Genomic DNA, 24,218 nt, shown 5'->3' with positions numbered 1-24,218 from the left:
TTTTTTTTTTTTTTTTTTTTTTAAAGCACACACTTCTGAACAAAAGTTGTCTACGTTTGTAGATAATGAAAATCACCCGGGGAAGATGGCAATCTCAGACCTACACTCTTCATTGAGTTCTTCCACAGTTAATGTTAGAATTTTAATAACTTAGGTTGGAAGTTATAGGGGTGGGGAAATCTATAAACGTTTAAGGTAATGGAATCCTGTGTCCTCTAATAGGATCATGTATCCTACTAGCCTTGGGGAGCAATTTACATCCTTTAAAAAGAGTAGGCTATGAGGGTTCAAGAAATGAAATAAAACTTTATTGTCTTCAGTTGTGTGATGCAGCTTTCTGCAACTTCACATTTCTTTTGCAAACTCTCCTCTACACCGTTTGTTCTCACGTCACGTCAACTCGGCCTGGTAAAACGCTGGAAGCACAAAGACTTTAAAGGATCCTGCTTGTGATTTTTGTTTTTCTTTCAGGAATCGATGCAAACTTAAGTATTTTGAGAAAAAAATCGATATTCAATTTACAACCAAAACAATAATTTCAGGAAGTCTGAAGTTCTATGCAAAGGAGATGGAGAGGGGCCAGGAGGGAAAATAAATTAATTCCTTAATTTAAGCCTTTCTTTGCCCTTCTGGGAATGCACATACCAACACAGGGCTCCAATTTAGCCCCTTTAAGACCCATGATTTAAGCCGGAGCAGGAAGCACAGTATTGTAAGATGCTGACGAGCAGTGTTACCTTTTACTCTACATCACTTACATTTATGGCACTTAACAACTGAATGGTGTTGGTGGCAGAGCAGCTCTGCTGTGACATTACCCTCCACACACAGCTGGTCTCTCACAGACTGCCCACCCCTTACCTCGTCTCCTAAAATATTTCCTGAGAAAGACATCCTGAGGAACTTCCAGTAGAAGGGACCTAAAGGTTTCAAAGTAAGACCAAAGCACCTGGTTACACTATGTGTGTGCGCGCGCGCGTGTGTGTTACACTGTTATCATGGGGCATCCTGGCTGTGCCTTGCCTACGGGTTTCTCTTCCTTCTCTAGCACACCTTTCTGAGCTAAAAGTTATTGAACAAAAAAATAACATTGGCTTTTCTAAGCACAAGTGTATCACAAATATTCCATGCCAATTTGGATTTTTTTTTTTAATAGACAGAAGGGTACACTTATATGGGCATGGAGATGATGGCGGCCTTCTCCTTTCCTGAAATGAGATCCCTGAAGCTAAGAAAGGAAAGAGTACTTGGTGGAGCATTGCTTCGGATGTAGGCAAGCAGAGACTGGGACAGCCCACTACAAGGTGTCAGGAAATGGCTCCTTGGGGACTCCCCTGCACAGGACTCTGCCAGGAAGCAGCTATGTCTACAAATGGGACATCAAGGGCATTGTCCTCTGAAACCAGCTACAACATGCTGACAGAAGGAGCCTTCGGGACTGCGCCGCTGACCCAACTCTCCCTTTCCCAGCGACCCTTTTCCCTGCGATAAGTTGCACAGTGGTGGTGGTCACAAACCTCAGGATGGGACAGCAGTAGTTGCCAGGGTGGTGGGCACTGTTTGGCTTCCCATGGCAGGGCAGCTTGGCACATGAGCTTTGTTGAATACTTGTCTCCCTGGGAAATTGGATGGCTACATGGGGCACCTGCCAACTGGGAGTCACAGTGTTGGTCTCTCCTGGTTTGTGTGAAGCAGGGCTGAGGAGGACTGGTTGGATGGGCTCCTGCTGCAGCCTAAGGGAGGTGCTGCAGCTGAATAGATCCCCAGGGTCATACCCTACTTCTTGGGAGAAAGACTGGGAGAGGCTGTGCAAAGAGCTGTGGGTATACTTGGAAAGCCAAGTCCCTGACATCTCTGGAGGGCCAAGCTAGCCTGGCCAGGCTGCCCACCATGTACGGCTGTGGTCCAGATGCTAAGGAGAGTGGGCATTACAGTGAAGCCCAGGTAAGCAACCCCAGGGCTAGGGAAGGGCCAACAGAGGAGCAGGGCCAGAAACAGGGCAGGTAGGCTCTCTCTCAGGGGAAAATGGAAAGCCAATCACTTAACAGCTGCAAACCAGCAGTGCACATTTTCTATCAGTTTCTTTCTCTTCACAATGTAAGGCAACAAAGGATTAAAAACTCAGGCGGTTGGACATTTCCTGTACTGCCCACCACTCCCCAGGATGGTGTGGTGATGTGGATAACTACATGCACAAACACGCAAGTGGGTGTGTAGTGTCTGGCTTCCTGAAGCAGAATAAAGTGAGGCCCCTAGGATCTATGAGGGGGTCGACCAGAAGTCCAGGTGGGTGTGGTACTGGGTCACAGGCAGGGACCAGTTGTAAGGCGAGGCTCCAGAGGATACACAGCAGCTACACTTTGGTTTACAGCTGTCACAGAAACTCCAGGGAACAGCTTCTTCAGAAGTCCCATCTATTAAAGTCAGATGCCAACAGTCACTTGTTGGGGAGGGCATCTCCTGCTTCCTTCCAAATAAAGTGCAGATGGTCGAAGGATACTGGTCTATCCTCTGCCAGTTTGAGTCAGCATTGAAGAATTTTTAAAAAAATCTTTATAAAAGAACTTCCTCCTGGACATATATATATATCTATTTATATATTCTTTTGTTTTTCATAAAGCCACAAGTATAGAAATTTTAGACTGATGTCTCGGACTGTAAGCGAAGAACGAACTTGTGAGATTTAGGGTCTATGAACTCTTCTGAAAGTACAATGAATGGGATTTTCTTCACATTGACCACGAGGCTGAAGTCCAAGCATTTAAGGACGAAAACAATTCCATCCCGTAACCCGTTTGTCACAGCCTCCTCACTAATAAGTCTCCACTGTGTTGAGAGCCATCGATCCTTGTCATACTGCAAGGTGGGGCCCGCACTGAGGTATCGTTCAAGGAAAGCCTGAAAGCCAAGGAAGAACATTGGTGACGTTACAAGGGTTGCTGTGCGTTATAGCCAGGCGCCATCTTTTTTTCCCTTAGAAAATGTTACCCAACTACCCCATACCGTAGACTAGAGTTTAGCCTCTCATGCTGAAGGCCCACGAGACCCTCTCTGTAGAAGGAAGACTCCTTGGGCTTCCGAATTTTCTTTTGGCAATTTACAATCAGAGGGTGAGTTGAGGGAAGTGGATTGGCTACCACTGTTGATGTAACATGCCACCTGAAGACACCTCCCTCCCTGCTAAAGTCAAGAACCCCGAGGGCAGGCTGAGTGCCTGGAACAGAGCCGTAGTCAGTGAATCCTGGGCAGACAGACAAGGACAACCGCACAGACAGAACTGCATGGCTCTACCACCTGCTGGCTGTGTGACCTTGCTCAGTCATTTGCCCGGTTCTCTTAACCTCGCTCACTGAGCTGCCACGAGGTGCACAAAGCGCTCCCGGTAGACACACTGTGGTGTTGTCTGTCATGCAGAACTGATGCATGTGTGGCTAGGGCTCGGGATGGCCAGACCCACTTCCCCTCTCCTGAGCGCTTGCTCCAGGGACACGACACCAAGCAGACTGAAGTTCTCTGATTCCACTACATCTTCATGTGCCATCCCTCCTGCTGAGAGCTATCCCAGAAATCCCTCCTAGACTTTCACACCTTACACTATCCCTCAGATGGATCAACATGTTCTTTTGCCAAAGCTCCTGAAATCACTGGCGATGACGTCATGCCATAGTTCACTTCCTGAACTATGCTGACTTGCTGTCTCCTCCCCATGAGGCTTCAAACTTGTAGAAGATAAGAACTACGTCAACCCTGTCTTCCACTTTTTAAAGTATGACTTTCTAATGTACCTGGCATAGAATTAAATACATACATCAGTTTAGTTGAGAGAAAGAATGAACTGACAATATAAATTGAAAAATACTGGCATATATCCATCTGGTCCTAGGCCAAGGTGAGGACCTTTTTGGTTTTGAAGCAATCCTCTTTCATAACTCCTCCACTCTCCCGGGCAGTGCAAGCAGCTGTAGCCATGGTGATAGGCACACAAGAAAGCGCTGCTGTGCTTCAGTGAAATCGGAGTCACAGAAACAGCCAACCCCTGGCTTCGACCTGTGAAACTTAATTCAAATGTGCACCAACAGACAAGTGGTTAGGCAAATCTACATATCTGGTGGAATCAGGAGCAGCTATTCACAGTGAAAGCTACGTGAGTCAGATCTGTGTATATGGAATGAATGATCCAAGAAACTTTGAGTGAAGAAAGCAGGTTTCCAAAACGCAGGTGTGTCTAGTATCAAAGCATCTCGGCCTTAAAAACTAGAACACAGACACAGCTAAGAGAACACACATCAGCCCGAACTGCAAGGAGTGGGGGATGGGGGCAGAGTGGGGTTTTTGTTGATAGTGTGGGGGTTCTAATTACTTTGTGTTCTCTCTGTGTCTTTCTCTGAGTTTGTGTGTGTGCACACCTATGCATGCCATGGCACGTGTGTGCTGGAGAACAGTTTCAGGAGTCAGTTCTCTCCTTCCACCATGTAGTTCTGGGGCCTGAACTCAGGCTTGGCAGCAAGCACCTTTATCCAAAGAGCCATCTCACCAGCTCTAGTTTTGGTTTTGGTTTTGTTCTTGTTTAATTGGTTGGTTTTTTTGTTTGTTTTTGTTTTTGTTTTTTTTCTGAGAAAGTTTCTGCTAGGTAGCACAGGCTGGACCAGAATTCACTACATAGCCCAGGGTGGTCTTGAATCCATAGTCCTTCTGCCTTGGCCTCCCAAGCAGTGTGATTACAGTGATAATCTACCACAGCTGGCTGAAAACCTAACTTTCTACATTGGACTTTTCTTTTTCTTTTTTAAATAAAAATCCAAGAAAGCATACATTTAAAAAACGAAATGGGAATATATCAGACAACTTTAAGGAACTCTGGAGATAGGAAACCAGCGGTCCCTTCTCCTTGCCAGAAGCTATTCCTCTGCACAAGGGGACAATAGTTTTCTATTTGCAAATAGAAATGTTGTATGTGGACTTTTGTAACAAAATATTCAAGTGTTCACCCACATTGCCACAGATGATATACCCCAGCATGTTAGACACTCTTGCTTTTGTAAACAATTTCCAGTTTGAAGTTACACAGAATAATATTCTGGGGGTGGGCAACGTACCTTTAATGTAGAGTTGTACATACAGATACTATATACCATAATCTGATGTTCAAGTCTCTCATATAAACGGGCTCACTGTTTGCGTTTGCATGTACCCTGCAGATACCTGTGTACTTTAGAATGCTTAATCTCTACATGGCTTGCAGCACCTACTCCACCGTGATGCTAAGTAGCTGCTACACTGTGTTGTTTAGTGGTCAGTGACAGGAACATGTGTACATGCTCAGGGTGGCAGGGAAGCATGAACATGCACTTAGTATGACAGGAGTGCATGTGTACACGCTCAGTGCAGAGATACGTGTTTCCATCCATGGCTAGCCGACTCCACAGATGGGTCCCGAGCTGACTATGGACATGGCTGTGCTGGATATTTTCTTGGGTGAGAGACTGAATCAAAGAAATGAAAAGCCTTACAATTTATCATGGCTATTTCTGCACGGCTTTCCCAAGCTGGTAGTACTTGGGAGAAGTGTAAGAATAAGATATCCTTATGATGAAAGGTGATCGGATGTCACTTGTGCACGAATGCCAAGGTCATCCACGCTTCCATGAGACTTACATGCTTATAGCCTCTCTTATCAGCATCCCTCACACAACAACTCTGTCAGGCAGCTATCCCTGCTTTATACGGGAGGAATCATTATAGAAAAACTTGTGCACAGCTACAAACCAACTGAGTGGATGGGCGAGAATCCAAACCCACCACGATACCCACTGTGCCCACCCATTTCTCTTTTTGCCCCAGTCCTCTATTAAATTACACTGCTGATGACTGCAACATCTATCCCTTACAGTGTACTAACGCCATGAGCCAAAAACAAAGTCTACAACATCCAAAATGGTGGCATCGTTTCTGCCAAAAACCGACAGCTGTTTAGTCAGACTTTTATCAAATGATAGGTATGACATTATCACATGAATTAACATGAGGTATGAAGAACATCCTCAATTCACTGGTTAGGAAACTGAGGCACAGTACCAGAAGATAATTGTCCAAGGTTGTACAGCAAGACAGTTGGTGGAGGGCCCAGGTTAAAATGGGTCAGTTTAGCATGTGCTCAGCATGTACATACTTTCCTGTCATACTGATCATGTACACATGCTTCACTGTCACACTGGGTGTGTACATACACTTTCCTGTCATACTGAGCGTGTACACACTTTCCTGACTACCCTCACCACTACACTGTACTGGTTCCAGGTGGAAATTTTTCCTCTGTTATAGTGCTACACCCACTCCAGTAGTGACAAGAGCGACAGGCCCCAAAAACCTGGGCGCTGTCCCGAGGCAAAAAGTTCATGGAAACTTAGTCTCCTGGAACCGTGGCATCCTGTATAAAGAATGCTCCAATGTCCTTGCTTTAGTTGGTAAACGGATCTGTGTGCTTTCCCTTAATATTACTTTATTACAAGTGCTCCTAAGGATTGATTTTTTAACATATAGCTAAGTTAGATTCTAGGCAGTCCTTGATCTGACCTTGGGCATGGATAGCTAAGTCACAGCCCTACACAGGAATTTACCATTATCTAGGAAGAAGGAAGTTTGTGATCTAAGAAGGAACCAGAGTAGATACTTAGAACTATAGATAGCTGAGTTACACCCACACACAAGTATTTACAATGGCCTAGGGGGAAAGTGGACTATACAATAGACTAGAATAGGAACTAAGGCAAGAGTGCGGAAGCCCTTGACCCTGGCTTCTAAGATTAAGTGGACCTTAGGTGGAGCTGTTTTTGATCCCAGTTGTTAACATTGAGTTTTACCCCAGTTGGTTCCTGCCAGTCCTTCCATGTTTGCATTCCCCTGTTTTGTGTAAGAATCCAGTAACCTCTTTGTACCTAGCCGGTGTGTCACCCAACTTCCCTATTTTCTTCTGTATAAAAAGTTTGATGCTCGAGTTGACAAATTACATTCAGATTCTACACAATCTCGTGTGTCGCTTCTGTTTGTCATTCGCCAACTCCTTGTCCACCTGCAACCAGAGACCCCATTCCATGCAGATAGGAGACCCCAAAAGGGGGATAGTCTGCAGCATTCTAGAATCTAGAGGCCTTCAAAACGTGTATTTAAAAAACAATTGTTCCGGGCTAGGGAGCCGGCTCAGGGCTACAGTGCTTGCTGTCCAAGTGTGGGGATCTGTGTTCAGATTCTTAGGACCCCCACGTACAGTGCTGGAAAGGAAGAGAGGGAGGATCCTAGGGCCTCACTGGCCAGCCAGTCTAGCAGAATCACTGAGTTCTATGTTCAGTGAGAGACCCTGTGTTAAAAAATAAGATGATGGGCTGGAGAGACAGCTCATTAGTTAAAGAGCCTTTATTGCTCTCCCAGAAGACCCAAGTTCAGTTCCTACTGGCCATATTAGGAGACTTACAGCCACTTGTAACTCTAGTTCCAGGAGAATGTCATCTTCTAGCCTTTGCAAGGGACATCCAAACATGAAAGATGCTCATACAGAAACACACAAGTACATAGATATCAAAATCAAAAGTAAGTCTTAAATAACGTGGTGAGCAATGGTGGAGACACGGGATGTCATGTGACCAGCCAAACCCAGGGACCTTTCTGCCCGAGCCCCGACCTGGCAGCTCACCTTGGGGGTCATGCTGTTGGTGATGCAGAAGGCCAGGTGCTGCAGGATACTCTCCATGCTGTGGTAGTGTTGCTGCCGTGTGGTGCGCAGGTACTTCTGCAGCGCCCTGGCCATGGAGGGGAAGATGGCCTGGGCTGCCTCTCTGGGGTCCATCACCTCTCCTGGAGACTTCTGCTGTTCCTCAGCCTGGAGACGCTGGATATGGATGAAGGCCTCCTCCACAGCCACCACCAGTCTGGAAGGAGATTCGAGACAGTCAGCAAGGCAGCGCCCACTGCAGGGTCTGGGGACAGTCCCATAAGATGCAGAGGGCCTTTGTTCACTGAAGCACCCTGGCCTACCACCAACTTCCCCAAGGCTCTGTCATACTGTATCCCTCCAGGAGATGGAAAGAGCCTGGGAGAAGAGAAGCAACAGCAGACATGAGATGGGAGTGGGTGGGTGGTGTCTCTGGGCCTCCCAATTCTGCCAATAATGAGCTCAGAAAGCTCACTTTAACCTGTGCTTTGATTTCTCCAATAAAAGGTGTCTCCTGAGAGGCTCTGCCCGAGCCTGACATATACAGAAGCAGATGCTTGCAGCCAAGCATTGAACTGATGATCACAGGGTCCCCAACGGAGGAGTTAAAGGACTGAAGGAGCTGAAGGGGTTTACAACCACATAGCAAGAACAATAATATCAACCAGCCAGATCCCCCTCCCCCTCCCCCTCCAGAGCTCCCAGGGGCTAAACCACCAACCAAGGAGTACACATGGAGGGACCCATGGCTCAAGTTGTGTATGTAGCAGAGGATGGCCTTGTTATGCATCAATGGGAGGAGAGGCCCTTGGTCCTATGAAGGCTCAATGCCCCAGTGTAGAGGAATGCTAGGGCAGGGAGGTGGGAGTGGGTGGGTGGGTGGGGGCACACCCTCATAGAAGTAGGAGGAGGGGGAGGGGATAGGGGGCTTCTGTGTGGAGGGAATCAGGAAAGGGGGTAGCATTTGAAATGTAAATAAATAAAATAACCAACTTTTTAAAAAGTGAAATAAAGACTTCTGCTCACACTCCATCCGGAAAGAGAAAGCGAGCGTGCAGACACAGATGCTAAAGAGCCAGAGCTTGGGTAGCTTTAGTTGGCAGAGGGCTTGTCCAGTACCACAGAGACCTGGGACAAATCCCCAGCACCTCATGTGGTGGCACAAGCTCCTGATCCAGCACTCAGCAGGTGGAGGCCACACAAGAAGTCAGGCTGACAAGACGGCTCAGGGCAAAGGTGCTTTGCAGCCAAGTCTCACAACCTGAATTTGACCCCCACCCCCACCCCAGAACTCGTGTGAGAGAAGACAAAGAACCAATCCCCAAAAGTCATGCTCTCCATAGGTTCACTGTGGCATATGTACACGCACACATACATGTACATGCACACATACACATGTACACACACACACACACACACACACAAATAGATGTTTTAAAAGGTTTTTAAAAGGAAGTTCAGCATCATCCTTAGCTATACAGAGGGTTTAAGGCCTGGTTAGGCTACAAAAAAAGAAAAAAAGAAGAGAAAAGAAAAGAAAAGCAAGCAGAGCTTTAGTCCCCTTGTTCCACTTACACCTCCCCCAACCCCCCAGCAACTCAGGAAAGGGAAGAATGAGGTGACAGGCTTAAGGGAAGCCACCTTTGTCACCTTCCGTTCACATGGGAAATGGTGTGGGTGGGTCTTGCCCCCTCCAAGGGCAGCCACAGAAGCCCCGTGGAAATCTGCTCTAAATGCAGATTCCCAGGCGCAGGCTTAGGCCCACAGACCACGTGGTAAGCCTTGTGAGTGGGCCCGGGACCTGTGATGGGTGTTTAGAGGTATGTCTGGTGGTGACTACACACAAAGTCTGAGAAACGTGAGAGTAATGTGGTCTGTAAACAGTCATCCAGGGCATGTGTACAAACAGAAAATTAATTCTGGAAGTTAAAAAAAAATTTTTTTAAAAAGTAAGAATAAAATGTTCAGCGGGAGGAGGGCCCAGGCGCGCAAGGGTCACAGACCTTGCTCTCCGCTTCTTCACCCTGCGTTCGTGTTCGGCCTCTTCATAATACAACTCGTTGTGGCTGGAGTCTCTGCGCCGAGCTGCTGCAGCAATCATGGCTCGGGACTGACCAGTGGCGTTATTACTGGGCCCTTTGATGGAAGGAGAAAGGTAGATAGCTTTAACGGTAAACGCCAGGAAATGGGACCGAGAAGCAGCACCAGGGTCTGTGGTCTGCTAGTAAGCTCCCACCCACGCCCCTACGGAGCACCCCTGGCTGGGCCTGCGCAGTAGTACTCCACGCTCATGGCAGCCAGGAGATCTAACCAGAGTCTGATGGGGAAATGGAAAAAGATCTCTGAAGGGGTTGCCAACTGCTCACCCCTGACGCCGGCCAAGAACAACACCCGCCGGAGCGTGCCGAAGAGGTCACTTACCATCTGCTACACAAAGTTTCAGTTTGGCCATAAGGGCAGCTGGGACATCGCATGCAGCGGACAATGAGAGAGAGTAGGCAGGATGGGAGAACAAGGACAGACAGAGAAAAGAGAAGTCAAGGGACACTGACAGTGACCACACACAGGAACACAAGCTAAGCCGAGTGCTATCGCCCCCAACACCAAAACCCAGCAACCGCAACATGCCCCACCCCATCTATGAAGCGATCTAGAAGTCCCGTGTCACCCTGTGCATGACCCAATTTAGCTTATCACAAAGACACAGCCAGGACCTAATGCTTTCTTCTGGGTGCCTCAGAGAGCTAAGTTTCCCAATCAAGGGTGAGGCTTACCAGTCATACACCTTCCATAGCCAAATTTAAAAAAAAAAAAAATAGACTGGACACTAATACCAAAAACTGATACCTATGTAATCCAGCTGTCTTATTGACAACATGAATCTCTCCGGGAGTGTGCAAAGCTCTTGTCTTAGCCCAGGTGCCCAGCAAGACGTGAGAGGGAGTCCTGTTTCTCACACTTGAGCACCTGACACCCTGAATAAAACTGGCCTTTGACTTGGTGAGTCTGCCTCCAGCTTCTGGTTGCCATTCCACTCCTGCTCCTGGCCAGGACTGAGAGACTAGAGAGGAGTTCCCAGATAGCTGACTCTCTAGGCTGAATACATTTCTAGGCCAGGGTGGAGTATTCTAGGCCGAATGCCCTCTGAGAGCATCGAGAGCATCGCAGTCTTTGGGTGAACAGCTCAGACTTCAGACTTTGAAAAGCATTCCTTTCCTAGGACTTTCAATCTAAACTGTTCCCAGCAGGAGGCAGGAAACACAGCTACAGTTTCCAATACCAAAATCTCCAAGTGGATGAACTTGCTATATATATACATATAGACTGTAAACTGACATCCCCCTCCCCAAAACATGTTTGTCTACATTTAAACTAAAAATAGAAATTGTTCTAAAGTGAGAAAAGACCTAAGGCAAGCACAGAGTACAGGGTTGAAGCAAACGTACTATGAGGTTTAAGCCACAGAGCCGCCTAACTGTGGCCCCCATGCCCCACAAACGGTTTCAAGCACATACCATCTACATTGTAGACTTTCAGGCCAGCCATGTGCTTGGCTGCTCGGAATTTGGCTGCTGTTAGGAGGTTCGGGTTATAGATGGTGAAGTCCTTGTAGTAATTTTCCAGAACCGCCAAGGCTGCTCGCTGGATGCTGAAAAATGAGGGCAAAAGTGAATGCAGGGTTTTCACCCGAATACAGTGGGGCTGAAATGAGAAGTCTTTCTGAGTCAGGTCAATTCTAAGTCAAGGTAGCCCTCCCAGGAAAGTCTGCTGGCTCCTGCACTCCCCACGGCTTCCACTGTGGTGGCTTCCTCTCCTCTCCCAGGCTCTGGCATTCCCCATATCCCATTCAACCAGAAGCTGAAAGAGGAGAAAGTTACAAGCTGTAACTGAGATTTAGGTTTGGGGTACATAAAGCTTTTCCTGTTTATCCTTAATTTACAAAAAAAAAAAAAAAAAGAAGAAGAAGGAAGGAAATTGAGAAGCTCACCCCCCCACCACACACCAATAAAAAGGTAGGAACTTTGATGATGCTCTGAGACCCTCATTCAGTAATTGATTACACACACATACACAGAGAGAGAGAGAGAGAGAGAGAGAGAGACAGAGAGACAGAGAGAGAGGGGGGGGCAGAGATTTGCCCCAGGTCTAAGGAACTGGTCTCCCATGTTACAGCAATGTCTTCCCTATGGGGCAGAGTCCTTCAAATGAGGCTTCAGTTACGCACTAAGATATTCTGGGTCTTAAGATCCTCAGAAGCTCCTGCCCTTCAAGTGTCCCGGACACTCAGCAGATGATAGCTCCAAGCTACCATTTTGGAGCTCAGGTGATAACACACATATCCCAGGAGCATGCTGGGAGCTGAACAGAACACTGCAGGATCCCTGCAGTTTCAGAGATCCACCAGCTGCAACAGGGAGGGGCTTTCACTCATCTCCTCGCATTTGACCTTCACGATCACTCCAGGGAAGAAAACAAAGGCACAGAAACCCACAAGACGCACAATGGCATGGCACACGTTAAGAGTCTGGCTAGAATTCTGGGGCGGACTGACAACCTAGATGCTGGCCCTTCACCCTGCGCTGTGTGTCCTGACATCTGCAGCTCCCGAAGCCGTTCGCCAACCACGCTGCACTAAATACCACAGCTCTGTTTTATCTTGCCCTTCTGTGTCTCTTTCCCAGTGCTCTGCTAAGATAATGGGCTTATAAGGATTATTTACAGTGGCCTGAACGCCAGGACACGGACTGCCTTGGATTCCCGGAGGGCTATATGGCATTCCAGGGCTCTCTACCCACTACTGACTGAGCAACCCTTAGCCAGACCGCTGAAGCCCCATACTACCCCCTACCCCCACTCCCCAAGACTCCCTTTGCACTCCGCTTTAAGAATTGAACACAGAGCTGAGGATGAGTCTCCAATGGCAGAGTCTCCAATATTCACCTCTGCACTATGTAGGAACCGAGCAGTCATTAGGTCAGCGTGGAGTGCAAGACTAAGGCGGTCCTTGAGGTGAAGGGCTTCATTTTGATCTTACTGTTGTTCTGAGTTCTGCTCATTGTGTTTTCAATCTCCTCCTCCTCCTCTGCTATGACCTTCCCCAAAGAGGAACGAGTGTTCCTTCACTTCCAATGCATCCAAAAGTGTACCCATCCCTATCACACACATGCATCCTTGCACATTGCTGGTCTTCTGCCTCTGCCCACACACTAATGTTTGAAAACCCTAAGGGTGAAAACAAGCTTGGTTATACACAGACACACTGGTTCAAACTAGTTCATCCCATGCTTTTATACCAGCAGAAGAATTTCTCTAGGTGCTCGGATTAGAACATTAAAAAAAAAAAATGTCCGTCACCAAAAGTTAAGAACTGGTGGGGAGAAATTGAGAGATGGCTTAGCCATTAAGCATTGGCTGCTCTTGTAGAAGCTCAGGTTCAGTTCCCAGCACCTATATGGCTTATAACCACATATAACAAGGGATGCAATATACTTTTCTGGCCTCTGTGGTCTGCATTCGTGTGGTGCACACAAACTCTGCAGGTACATACACATTATAAATAAGCAAGTAAATAAATCCTCCTTTAAAAAAGTCCAGAGTTTAAAAGTAGTTTCAGAAGTTATCCTCAGGCCCACCTCCAAAGCAAACCTTGTGGTGACTGCTGGGTTTTGTTTTTCATCCAGGTCACAAGGAGGAGCCCAGAGAATTCTATCGGCTCAGTCCAGTGCCTTCATCCCACATGTGCCATCTCTAGAAGTGCCTTCTGTCCTTGTCTCCCTCTTCAGAGCTCCAACCCTGCCACCTTCTAGCATGGCCTAAGACACGGTTGGGGCAAGGCCCACAGCTGCCAATGTTGGAGCAAAACTCTATGCATCCCCTAAGAACTTCCCACAGATAGAGCTGGTGCCCAGGGACAGCGCCCCGGGGCTTCATGCAGGACCTCAGTCTTGCCAAGGCCAGAGAAGTCCATCTCCCAAGAAGCACAGAAGAGAAGAGCAGGCATCCTGCGCCTTCTCCAACCCCATCATCGCACAGAGCTCCAGCATGACTCAGAGCCAGGCACAGTCCTGGCCGGATGCCCAGGCTGACAAGCTAATGCAGGAGCTGAAGTACTCGCGCCAAGTTTATAAATGCCTCCAAGAGCTGTGCACACTCTCGCCTACAGAGAACCATTTGTCTGGCACTCAACACATCTAACAATACGAGGGAAGGAGACTTTCCACAAAACTAAGACAATACACAACCAATGTGCCCAATTTGAAAAGGTTGCAGTCGTTTGAGCTAAAATCCAACATCACAGTGCTTCATCCTTTTTACAGAGCAAACCATGTACTGCATGCCTGAAGTCTTGCCAAGATACAGGATGGTGATTCCTTGTGTTCATAGCTGAGCTGTGCTTTGTACGTAACAGCCAGAAGTCATGGGTGCAAACAGCAGGCAGACGTCCCCAGTGCCCATGTTCTGCTCCAGGTTACAGGAACAATCTAAGCACTCAGAACTCCCTGGTTGATGTCATTTTCCACATTCTCCCTTGCTCTTAGCTAGCAAAGTCATTTCAGTGGTTTAGGTGCTAGCTAAGTCATAGACCCACAAGCCCAGGACTTACAGTGCATCCACTCCTCCAGCCAGTGTCCGTGCTCAGACACCTTCCTTGCCTTCGATCCTCTGTATCCTCCAACTGTGGTACCACACAGGCCTCTATCAGTAAGCCTTTCACACTCCCTAGACCCTAAAGTCTGTCCCTACACTCAGAGCACCCAGCATAACACAGACCAGTAATGTCTCCTACAAGGAGTTAGACATGCAACCCCTGCCTCTTTAACTTCTTACACAAGTCCCTCTCACACAAGCAAGGCCTCCTGTATTTCCTCCATAGGTAACACTTGTTGGCTCAACTTGTCTATTTATAAAACCTTAGGATTCCCATAGGTTTGAGATTAAGATCTTAAGGTTTAAGACTAAGAAGAATTTCATAAAGACATTAGAGGCAAAAAGGGTGGGGGGCAGCTGAGAGATGGTTGAAAGCAAATCCTAGACAAGATCATCTCTGAGGAAAGACAGGGGCAAGGAAAGTCAAACTGGCAGGGAGCTTGGCATCATACCAGCACTGGAGCCAGAGAGGCAGTGAGCAGGCCAGCCACCTTCACGCAGGAGCCCTGGGTGCAGGCTGTGGAGACAAGGCCATCATGGTCCCAGAAGTGTGAAATGAAAGCCATCTCCTTGTTCTCCTCCAAAGCCAATAATCAAACAAATCATAATTCAACTATTCCAATCTCCCACTTTATGAAACAATTGATAGTACTTCATACCCACCCCCCAGAGAACTCCAGCCTCTGGAGAGAGAGAGAGAATGAGAATATGAATCATTTTATCTTAAATTATTCACTTCTTCAAATTTCATTCATTTTTTTTTTCTTGAATAGGATGGGACTAGCAATCCAGAATGCCTGGCACTGCCATGGTACGTGGGCTCCAAACACGTATGTATGAGATACATCACTGAGAGCTGAATGAAATAAACCTGTCAGGTCAGTGTAGTTAGAAGTTCCAGTGAGACACCCTGAGGTCCAACTCGATGGGGTGCTGGCTAAGGCTGGCATCAGTTTCTGAGAGCTGTCTCTGAAGCATCATGACTAGTGGGCAAATTCTGGACTTCGACTTTCTGAGAGTTCACTTTAACCGACATTTAGGCCAGGGAAAATGCTGGCGATTGGGGCGTTTGCCTTCTATCTTCCCCATATTGATTTGTTTGGTTGGTTTAGGCGTGGCACAATTTTATAAGGTAATATAATTTAAAGGGCCCAGCCTAAGGCACATGCCTCGTGACCGATACCACTATGGCCATAGGTTTCTATGTCTGCGTGTGCTGGGGAGGCTGATTTGCCCCCTGTGTGCATCTGTGCCAATCTCTCTCCCCAAGAGGGACTGACTCCCTTTGAAATCGAGCCAAGGCAGATCCTTCCACATAGCTTTCCCTGGAGAAAGGAACCATAAGGACCATAAGGTTAGAGCACTCCTTGACAACTCTCCGCCTCCTGACAATCCCATCCACTTAGGGGAGGTGGCCATGACTCACACGTGGAGAAAGCCTTGGCCTAAGAAGCAGAAAGTCTGGATTCCAGAGCTGATCCTGCCATTCTGTTACTTTCTAGGGTCTTCCTTCCTCATGGCCTGTGATGGTGAGAGAAATCAATGGCCTTCTGCGGTTGTTGAGAACATCCACTGAAATCTCACCAGTGATTACATTTATAAACCATAAAGCATTATTCAAAACTGCATCATATTATTGATAACGGCCCCGAGCATTTTATAATAGGGAATGTGGTTCACTGGTTCATGCCATTCCTGGGCATAAAAGCATGCTCAATATTCATTTATCCTGAATAACTTATTATGTTTTGTCTCTTTAATGCTCCCCACAAACACTACATATTAAATGCTCAGCTGTCAGCCTGAGGAGCTCTGGGGAAGCAGTGAAGCCCTGAGAATGTCGAACCTCGCAGAAGGAAGTCAGGTCTCCAGGGGGACGCTCTTGAAAGGGACTCTGGGGTCTCCTGTTGGCTCTCTTTTTGCTTCCTGGCTGCCATGTTGGACAGCTTTGTTGGACTTTAGTTCCCCACCACATGGCTCTACCTGCTGCAAGTTCAAAGTACTGGGGCTGAGTGAGTGTATGTAAAACAAACAAACAAAAACAAACAAACACAACTGAAATTGTGAGCCCAACTAATTTTTCTTAGAAATTGGTCATCTCAGGTATTTTGCTTCAGCAATAGAAAGCTGACCGACACACACCCAGAATTTTGAAAACGAAGTGATCTCGGTGTTCTGCCAGAATCCCAAGAATCAAAAAAAGCGGAATCCACTCCTTTGAGAGTACCCCAGCCTCTGAAAAGATCACTCTCCCACTGTGGAAAATAATCTCCAACTTCTGCTACTAGTCCTTACTGCTTCCTCCAGAGACGCGGAGCATCTCATACTTGGAGGAAACACCTTGGCCATAAACCATCTCTCTTTTAACCCCTCTAGGTTGCAGAAAGAGGGACTGAAGTCCATAAAAGTATGCACTCTCACACACATACATGTGCACCTCCACACATACACACACACATGCACCTCCATACACACATGAATGGACTCACACACATACATGTGCACCTCCACACACATTCCTTTGTTTACTGTTCATTTTCTCTCCCCTTGATTGTGCTTTCTACAACCAAACCTGTATATATGACTGAACTCAGAAATTAGCACTGGTCTTCAGGATGTATCCAGGAGAAAGCCCTTATATCCTCCGCTCCTCTCCAGGGGAGAAAACATGGCCAAACAGGTAAGACCCTCTTAAGTTTCAGCCTTTTTCAATATAAACTAGATCCACACCACTCTATCAACAAAACAGCTTTCTCCATGAGTGAGAAATGTGAGCATGTTTCGAACATGTAACTGCCCCACATCAGTGCCAGGACATTATTGCAATTACCTCGGCATGTGCTGACAGATGAACCACTAAACAGTTTCTCATCACAATAAAATCTGGGAAGACTTCCGTGTAGAGTATATAATCACCATCCTTTGAGCCAACCACACTGACGTCCAGAAAAGGTTCAGAAGAGGATGAATAACCAGCTGCCCCACCCCCATCACAACAACTGCAAACACTGAACACCTGTGACTTTCCAGACGCTGAGCTATAAGCTGGGCTTATAAAAGGATGTCCACTCCTCCAATAGGTGGTGACAACCACCCAAAGGATGGGAATGCTTAACCGATCAGACAGGGGTGGAAGCAAACATGGAAGGGAAGGGAAGGGAAGGGAAGGGAAGGGAAGGGAAGGGAAGGGAAGGGAAGGGAAGGGAAGGGAAGGGAAGGGAAGGGAAGGGAAGGGAAGGGAAGGGAAGGGAAGGGAAGGGAAGGGAAGGGAAGGGAAGGGAAGGGAAGGGAAGGGAAGGGAAGGGAAGGGAAGGGAAGGGAAGGGAAGGGAAGGGAAGGGAAGGGAAGGGAAGGGAAGGGAAGGGAAGGGAAGGGAAGGGAAGGGAAGGGAAGGGAAGGGAAGGGAAGGGAAGGGAAGGGAAGGGAAGGGAAGGGAAGGGAAGGGAAGGGAAGGGAAGGGAAGGGAAGGGAAGGGAAGGGAAGGGAAGGGAAGGGAAGGGAAGGGAAGGGAAGGGAAGGGAAGGGAAGGGAAGGGAAGGGAAGGGAAGGGAAGGGAAGGGAAGGGAAGGGAAGGGAAGGGAAGGGAAGGGAAGGGAAGGGAAGGGAAGGGAAGGGAAGGGAAGGGAAGGGAAGGGAAGGGAAGGGAAGGGAAGGGAAGGGAAGGGAAGGGAAGGGAAGGGAAGGGAAGGGAAGGGAAGGGAAGGGAAGGGAAGGGAAGGGAAGGGAAGGGAAGGGAAGGGAAGGGAAGGGAAGGGAAGGGAAGGGAAGGGAAGGGAAGGGAAGGGAAGGGAAGGGAAGGGAAGGGAAGGGAAGGGAAGGGAAGGGAAGGGAAGGGAAGGGAAGGGAAGGGAAGGGAAGGGAAGGGAAGGGAAGGGAAGGGAAGGGAAGGGAAGGGAAGGGAAGGGAAGGGAAGGGAAGGGAAGGGAAGGGAAGGGAAGGGAAGGGAAGGGAAGGGAAGGGAAGGGAAGGGAAGGGAAGGGAAGGGAAGGGAAGGGAAGGGAAGGGAAGGGAAGGGAAGGGAAGGGAAGGGAAGGGAAGGGAAGGGAAGGGAAGGGAAGGGAAGGGAAGGGAAGGGAAGGGAAGGGAAGGGAAGGGAAGGGAAGGGAAGGGAAGGGAAGGGAAGGGAAGGGAAGGGAAGGGAAGGGAAGGGAAGGGAAGGGAAGGGAAGGGAAGGGAAGGGAAGGGAAGGGAAGGGAAGGGAAGGGAAGGGAAGGGAAGGGAAGGGAAGGGAAGGGAAGGGAAGGGAAGGGAAGGGAAGGGAAGGGAAGGGAAGGGAAGGGAAGGGAAGGGAAGGGAAGGGAAGGGAAGGGAAGGGAAGGGAAGGGAAGGGAAGGGAAGGGAAGGGAAGGGAAGGGAAGGGAAGGGAAGGGAAGGGAAGGGAAGGGAAGGGAAGGGAAGGGAAGGGAAGGGAAGGGAAGGGAAGGGAAGGGAAGGGAAGGGAAGGGAAGGGAAGGGAAGGGAAGGGAAGGGAAGGGAAGGGAAGGGAAGGGAAGGGAAGGGAAGGGAAGGGAAGGGAAGGGAAGGGAAGGGAAGGGAAGGGAAGGGAAGGGAAGGGAAGGGAAGGGAAGGGAAGGGAAGGGAAGGGAAGGGAAGGGAAGGGAAGGGAAGGGAAGGGAAGGGAAGGGAAGGGAAGGGAAGGGAAGGGAAGGGAAGGGAAGGGAAGGGAAGGGAAGGGAAGGGAAGGGAAGGGAAGGGAAGGGAAGGGAAGGGAAGGGAAGGGAAGGGAAGGGAAGGGAAGGGAAGGGAAGGGAAGGGAAGGGAAGGGAAGGGAAGGGAAGGGAAGGGAAGGGAAGGGAAGGGAAGGGAAGGGAAGGGAAGGGAAGGGAAGGGAAGGGAAGGGAAGGGAAGGGAAGGGAAGGGAAGGGAAGGGAAGGGAAGGGAAGGGAAGGGAAGGGAAGGGAAGGGAAGGGAAGGGAAGGGAAGGGAAGGGAAGGGAAGGGAAGGGAAGGGAAGGGAAGGGAAGGGAAGGGAAGGGAAGGGAAGGGAAGGGAAGGGAATGATGAGGAGAGGGTGATGGGGGTTTTAACTGAGGTCTACACAACAGACAGTGCTAAGTGTCTGGGCTGAGTCTTAACAGGTCACTGTTGCGTCCATTCTGTGGACTCTGGGCTCCAAAAATTCCAAGTGGAGCGAATAGTGCGAGCAGAAATGGGTGTTAAGCACTGTTCTGAAATATCCACAGTGGGGGAGTAGAATCAGTGTTCATCACTGGAGAGAGGATAGCTTGTGTATTGTATGAACATGTCACCTGTCAAAAAGCCTGTGGCCTATAGCTTAGGCAGGAAATATGAGGTGGAACATCTGGGAGGCAGAAAGAATCATGGGAGTGTGCCAGGAGGGAGATTCACGAGGAAGATGTGACTAGCAGAAGCCTGATATCTGAGCACATGTAGCCAGCCATGTGGCAGAATATAGGTTAAAAAAATAGGTTATTTTAGTGATGATCTAATAAGAAAAAAGCCTAGCAAAATGGCAAAGTTATTCATAAATATATTTAGAGTCTGAGTCTTATTTCTGGGAGCAGGAGACTGGAAGGAAGACCTGGGCCAAACTTCTAGAAAAGCCTTTCTTCCTTAGGGTGCTTTTGTTAGGTATCTGACAGCAGCCACCAGGTAAGTAACGAATACAACCATCAATGCCTTCCATTCAGCCAACTGTGGATTCTCCCCGGCAGTATCAGTGAGAGCCGAGTCACTCTGCATGCGTGGACATCACTGTCCCAGACCAGGAGCAAGACACAGTGGGGCCACATGCAGCAGTATTTGTGTGAGTCCCAGAGTAACACACATAATTAGGGGAGCACCCTGCCCCCAAGTGCTGCTGCCTCAGTCAGGCACAAAACCTGTTTGCATCTCCAGACCTTCTGCCTTTTAACTAAGATGCTTGCACTTGGGAAGGTAGCTTGATCAAGTCCTATACAGATAACAGGGAACAAGCAACCTTGGAATTCAAGAGAACAGAAGGGGCAGAAACTGGGGTTGGCTTATGTTTACTAACCCAGGAGACAGGGTGAACTTCCTAGGACAAAGCATTTTGTGACACATTTCTGGTACCCGGACAGCCTGTACCACGGGCACACCACCACCCTAGGGGGGAAGCAGATCAGTGGTTCTGGCTGGCTGCTGAGGCTGCCGAAAGCGCTAGTCCATCACTACCTGGATTCACTGGTGATCCATGCCCAGCAGCTCTAAATCAGACTCACAGTGTATCCTTATCAGTAGTGCAGGAAGAGCGAGCAGATGGGAAACCGGGGACCCTGATGGCAGACCTCCAAGACAGAACAGGACTGAGTCACCATGGAAGGGTCTCCAAAGTACAGGTTCGGGAACACCTATGCTCTTACTGTCCCCATTTTAGGTTTATAGTGAAAGTGAAACCCTGAGAGACACCTAGTTTCATACTGTGAGTGTAACCACAGTAAGAGAAACCTGCTTCTGGTCTCAGGAGAAAAAACGGGACAAAGCAAGCTGCCATGGGTGTGATACTCCCTGGCCATTATGCATGATCCTGTGCAGGGCCCCGAGTGTGCTGATGGTGCTAACAGACATTCTCCTTCTGAGTCTGATGAGTCACATCCAGAGCCAGGCATACAGGAGCCCTCTCCCACTGGGTACCCAGGAGATCTATTCCTATAGGCAAAGGCCATGGCCCTGCCACTAGCTCCCCAAAGGGCTGCAGCTCTGCTTCAGGCTATAGTACAGATCCCCACCTTACTGCCGCCTCCCTGTACTGTCAATTCAACCTGGCCACAGTCCCTATCCGGGAACTGGCCTTTCTTCCTTTCACACACTGCCATGGTGAATTGCACTAAGATAAACACCAGAGACCTAAGGATCAAAGAGGTGCTTGCCTAGTATATTTGAAAGCATCTCTCTAGACAGAGGCTAAGAAGACCTGCAGACACACACACCCGAGAGGCTCTGCTGGCCTTCTCTTCCCTGCCTCACCTTCCTCAATGTCAGCACCGCTAGCTTTGGGAAGATGGGAACATAGATGATAAGTCTGGGATCCAGAGGTTAACAAGTACCCAATGGGATCTCTAATCACAAAGGCAGGGCGGGCAAAGCTATACCTGGAACAGACCTGAATGCCAGCCAATGAGTCAGAAGAACTCCCCAGTCACCACTTCCCGCTTGTCAGTGCCGCGACAGCATAATCACACCCATATTTATGGATGGGAGCTGGAGTGTGGGACCAACTCACATAAACCCTTGAGGGAAAGGCATGCCACTTGTTCTGGAAGCACAGCTGTTTCTCTTTAGGACAGCGACCTTCACCAACAGGGTCCTTGGTGTTTATACTAACCCTGCCCCGAGGAAGGTTCTCTATATCAGTGTGGCCCCCAGGTAGCTGTCTATACTAGTGTGGGTCCTAGGTAGGCTGTTCATTCCAGCAAAAACCTGAGGGAAAGACCAGAATGGCTTCCATACAAACATGGTCCCCAGGAAGGCCTTCCATATCAGCGTGGCTCCTGGGAAAGCATACACAAGCACGACCCTTAGGAGGCACTCTCAACATTCTCACACACACACACACACACACACACACACACACACACGCCAAGGGAGTGGAAAGCACCTTCCCTTCCATAGCACGCTATACCCTGTGAGAGGTGAGTCCTCTGGCCTCAGCATGAGGCTGCAGGCAGACGCCATGAGAACAGCTGGATAAACACAGTGCTTCAATGTCCAGAAACTTACACTCTCATTAAAGCCACTTTTAAGAGGTACCACAGCAGCAAACCACAAACGGCAGCTCCCGAGCTTGCCCTGAAATTCTCCTTCAGCCTGAATAAACCCTTCACCCTCTAGTCTTAAGCTTGCATTCATTTTTATCCACTGCTTTTTAACGGAGTGGGCACAGGGACTGGTAAAATACCGTTATTGGAAAGTAGTTACAAATGAAAACACCCATTTCTAAAAATAACAGTTTATATATGAAACCACGATAGTAATAGCATGAACCCAAAACTCCAGTAAGCATTTAAGAACGTTCCTCGGTGCCACGGCCCATGGCTCTGGGCCTTCACAGCCTCCCAAGACCATTGGTGTCAGTTTCCAGTGTGGGAGGGGAGGCCTGGGCCTACAGCTGAGCTAGATCTGCAGCCTGAAGACCAGCTTGGATACTACTGGAGTCAGAGTCAGGGACTTAAGACTTCCCAGATGCTGGAGTAAGCTAACTGTTGGGAGACTCCTCTGTCCTTGTTTTAATTAAAAAACCATAGACTAACCAGGGGAAGAAAATCCCCTACTCATGCCTAGAGATGTGTGGGTGAGCCACCCAGACAACAAGACCAGCCCTGTTTCATTAAGGGCAACGTGTGCTTACTCACCCCACAGATTCCTGGTCTTTAGGGTAAAAAATTGCTAGTACTGATAATATCCCTATCTTAACTTGGGCTATGACAACATGTACGAGTCTGGGTAGATTACACAACATAAATTGTTCTCTCGCAGTTCTGAGAGCTGAAAGTCCAAGAGTAAAGCCGATTTGGTTCTTAGGAGAACTCCTATTCTGGTTTTCAGATGACTGCCTTGGCAGTGTCTCACACGGGCTGTGTACGTGTGCACACGAAGAGTAGGCTATCTGGGGTCTGGGTGCAAGGACACCAATCCTATCGGACTAGATTCGTAGCCTATGACTTCAACTAAGCCCAACTAGTTCCTTAGCAGCCCATCTCCAAACTGGGATGAGGGCGTCACCGTGTATGTGGAAGAAGGAACATAAAAATGTCTTCTCAACAAAGCTGTTCAGCAACTGTGTATAATCAATCATGCATTCCTGTGGTTTAGAAAGCCATTCCGGGGTCATTTCTTTTCAAGCAGAGAAGGTTCTCTGGTTAGCTACCAACCCTGTGAAGAAGGGGTTCACGTTCAATGTCAATTGATAAGATGCTCATAGTCTCACTGAATGTAGAATTAAAACACCGCCAACAACAGTTAAAACCCACAGTGCTGTGAGTTGTGTGGGCCTTTGTGGGTTCCTTTCTGTTGAGGTTTAGTTTATTGCTATGTATTTATACTGCCCCCCGCCCCAAGATCTGGTTGTGCCCAATGAAGAGATCCTCACATATCCAAGAGGTGTTATGTAACCTTACTCCTTAATATAAAACTATTGGTTGAATAAAGATGCCTACAGCCCGTAGCTGGGCAGAAGAGAGGTTGGGGTCTGAGACAGAGATTACAAGGAAGAAGAGGAGAGAGGAGAGGAAGAAAAAAGATACCACGAGGTAGGTGGCTCGTAAGCACGTGGCCATGAGGGCCTGCATGGTAGAGTAGGAGGGGCCCAGGCAGAACATGGCAAGTTATATCCTGGGGTTATTGACTGGGAAGCAGACAAAATAGCATAGAGGGATGATATTTGTGCTTTTAAGGCTTATTATAAATATAAAGGTTTTGAGTCTTTGGGGAACTAAAAGATCTAAGGTGGGGCAGAAACCCCCAACTTCCACCCCCAATATTTACCACAACACTTTTCTTCTTCCTTTGGCAGATGATCAGCAAGGTATTAATATTCCTGTACAACCCTAGAACAGCACTCTGTCCCCATTTGTAACATATTTCTGGTCCTTTAAGATATAGACATTAAATAACAGAACTGTATGTAACATAAAGGTAAGCAGACTAGGGCTGAGGAGCCTGAGGTAGAGATGCTGACAGGGATCTAGGACAGTGGTTCTCAGCCTTCCTAATGCTGTAGATCCTTTAATACAGTTCCTCACGTGGTACTGACCCCCAGCAATAACAGTATTTTGTTGCTACTTTATAACTGTAATTTTGTGGTTATGAGTCATAATGTAAATATCTGAGATGCAAGATATCTGACATGTGACCCTTGTGAAAGGGTCATTTGACCCTCAAGGGTT

General features: G+C 48.2%; 1 protein-coding gene across 3 annotated transcripts in view; it reads right to left on the bottom strand.

The window, feature by feature from the left end:
• Positions 1 to 286: 286 nt before the first annotated feature.
• Vangl1 (VANGL planar cell polarity protein 1) overlaps positions 287 to 24,218 on the bottom strand; it is a 51,103-nt gene continuing 27,171 nt past the window's right edge. For 2 of the 3 annotated variants that reach the window (XM_029475559.2, XM_029475561.1), the window contains exons 5-9: positions 11,221 to 11,354; positions 10,127 to 10,165; positions 9,709 to 9,841; positions 7,688 to 7,922; positions 287 to 2,898 (exon numbers count right to left, since the gene is read on the bottom strand). In XM_029475559.2, the coding sequence (XP_029331419.1) occupies positions 2,638 to 2,898; positions 7,688 to 7,922; positions 9,709 to 9,841; positions 10,127 to 10,165; positions 11,221 to 11,354 (802 nt within the window). In that variant the 3' untranslated portion in view covers positions 287 to 2,637. The remainder of the gene's footprint in view (positions 2,899 to 7,687; positions 7,923 to 9,708; positions 9,842 to 10,126; positions 10,166 to 11,220; positions 11,355 to 24,218) is intronic. The other variant, XM_021158187.3, reaches the window with a different exon arrangement.

The sequence above is a fragment of the Mus caroli genome, unplaced genomic scaffold, assembly GCF_978045245.1.
Source record: "Mus caroli unplaced genomic scaffold, Mus_caroli_1 scaffold_3, whole genome shotgun sequence".
NCBI lineage: Eukaryota > Metazoa > Chordata > Mammalia > Rodentia > Muridae > Mus > Mus caroli.
This window is presented reverse-complemented; position numbering and strand designations above follow the sequence as displayed.